Source organism: Haplochromis burtoni, unplaced genomic scaffold (genome assembly GCF_018398535.1).
Source record: "Haplochromis burtoni strain Fernald_Lab_line unplaced genomic scaffold, NCSU_Asbu1 Contig_37, whole genome shotgun sequence".
Classification (NCBI taxonomy): Eukaryota; Metazoa; Chordata; class Actinopteri; order Cichliformes; family Cichlidae; genus Haplochromis; species Haplochromis burtoni.
Window position 1 is genome coordinate 1,343,970 of NW_024582398.1, and position 2,241 is coordinate 1,346,210.

At 39.6% G+C, this 2,241-nt stretch overlaps 1 protein-coding gene across 1 annotated transcript in view; it reads left to right on the forward strand.

Moving 5' to 3' along the window:
• Positions 1-2,241, forward strand: part of tbata (thymus, brain and testes associated) — a 9,798-nt gene that overhangs the window by 6,111 nt on the left and 1,446 nt on the right. The window contains exons 7-8 of the mRNA XM_005919584.2: positions 1,043-1,196; positions 1,289-1,329. Of these exons, the coding sequence (XP_005919646.1) occupies positions 1,043-1,196; positions 1,289-1,329 (195 nt within the window). The remainder of the gene's footprint in view (positions 1-1,042; positions 1,197-1,288; positions 1,330-2,241) is intronic.

Sequence of the window (2,241 nt, forward strand, 5' to 3'; positions counted from 1 at the left end):
TGACCATTCTTTAGATATTTGTACTCACTCAACTGCTTCATGTCCAAAGGCATTTGCCTTTGGACGCAGTGAACGTGAAACCGCCACAGGGTTGTGCCAAAATGACTACATGTTGTGGTGGTTGAACTAACTGTTGTGCAATGTTTAATTCTGTTGTGAGTAATGCACCAAAGCGACTGAGAAAAACTGTAACTGCTTAGTAATGCCAATATCTCATCATCAGAGTTGGGCAATTTATTTGACATTGAACATGGTATGATTGTTGGTGCCAGATGGGCTGGTCTGAATATTTCACAAACTGCTGTACTCCAATAATTCCAATAATCACATGACCCTCTATGAGCATTTACTTGATGAGAGGGGCAAAAAGCTTGTTTTAACATGAATATACTTCTGACAGAACGAGATCAAGGGAGGGGCTGCCATCCACTGTGACCGGTGGGGGGGTGAGGGGAAAGAGCAGAGAGAGACAGGACGACAGACACACTGTAGGAGTGTGTCTGTCGTAAATACAGTAGTGGAGGGAAAGTTAGTTGGGAAGAAATGCTCAATGTACATTTGGAAGCCTCTCTGGTGGACTAGGGCTATTGCAGCATAGCAAAGGGATTGTTTAGAGTCACATGATCCAGCCTGATGATCAGCTTTAAAAACCTTTCAAATGCCGTTGAAAAAGATTGTAACACAGAACCACCTGGTGCTTAAAGGTACATACATTGTTTTTCTTCAATTCAATTTACTTTTTTTGATACATCAGAATACATCAGAACAATAATTGCCCCAAGGAATTTTATATTATATGGTAAGGACCATACAATAATGAAGAGAAAACCCCAACAATTAGACGACCTCCTGTGAGTAAGCACTTGGCCACAATGGGAAGGAGAAAACTCCCTTTAAACAGGAAGAAACCTCAGACAGAACCAGGCTCAGGGTGGGGCAGGAGACAGCACAAAAATAATGGTTATAGAATTACCTTAATTCACTTTTACGGTAAATATTTAAATTTTGCTTTTACTCTTGTTGTACTGTTGATCAACTGCAGAAAAAGATCTGGTGATGGGGATGATCAGACAAGCTCTGGACGGTGTCGACCTCTCTGTCCGTAACTTCCAGCAGCTACAGGCGTTTCATCCAGGAGCGTCTCTGTCTGTGTATGCTGCATCATTTGAGCAGCCATGGGGAAAACCACACAGGAGGTGGTTAGAGTGAAGTGTCAGATTTTGCTCTTTTTTGGCACAGAAATGTTTCAAGCTAAATGTGTTTTAATCTTGTTTATTCACTTCCACAGTTCACACCAAGTCAATCAAACAGCCATTGATGAAAAACCAGGTAATTTGATTATGCTTGACTTTCTCTGTTACGTATGTATTTTTAAAAATGATTTTAACATGTAAAGTTTTGCACAGTTTAGTTTTTCTTGTCTTTCGGAGTATATTTAATATACAGTTTGGCCTTTACATTTTACAAAGCCACCCTAAGCCACACTGTTTATGTCTGTCCTTGGCTTGAATGGCAGCTCGTCTCTAAGCTTCTTTTGCTGGCATGAGTTTTTTGGACTGACATCATCAGCCAGCCTCTTCTTATAAATGCTCCTTTTCCTCCAGTGATTTTGTCTTGATTGACTTAGGCTTCTTTAAATGATTCCTTTTTGTGAAAGTTAAAAAAGCAGAACTAACCGAAAGGCATTTGCGGAAATAAGTAATGCATTTTAGAAGGGATCCAATTATTCATATTAATATTGAGCAGCTCAAATAAGAGCAAATTTAAAATCTGCTGTGAGTCAGAACCAATAAATTCAGAAAACAGCTGTGTAACATAATGAGTTTCCACTTTTTTTGATATGTGGACCTGTAGTAGGGGAGACCGGGGATAGTTGTAACATTTTTGACATTTCTGTCTGTAAATTGGAGCTCGTTTAAGGTAGTGGATTCAAAATGTAATGCAAAGTATTTACATGTCTCAGAAAGATGAGGAAATCCGTGTCTTGCACCCATCCTGATTTATTTCCACCAATACTTCTTACTGGTCCATCTCTGACACAGTGGTCTGCATAATGTATGTGTGGGGAACACAAACAGTGAAGTAATTGTGTTGCCAATGGCATTAACCGCATATACAAAAGCGACCAGTGAACCTGTCTCTGCTGATGTCGTTGCCCCAACTTGTTTAATATAAGTTAAAGTAATAGTGTGGTAAGTTGTAACATCTGCATTATTGTTACAACTAACCCAGACTGTTGCT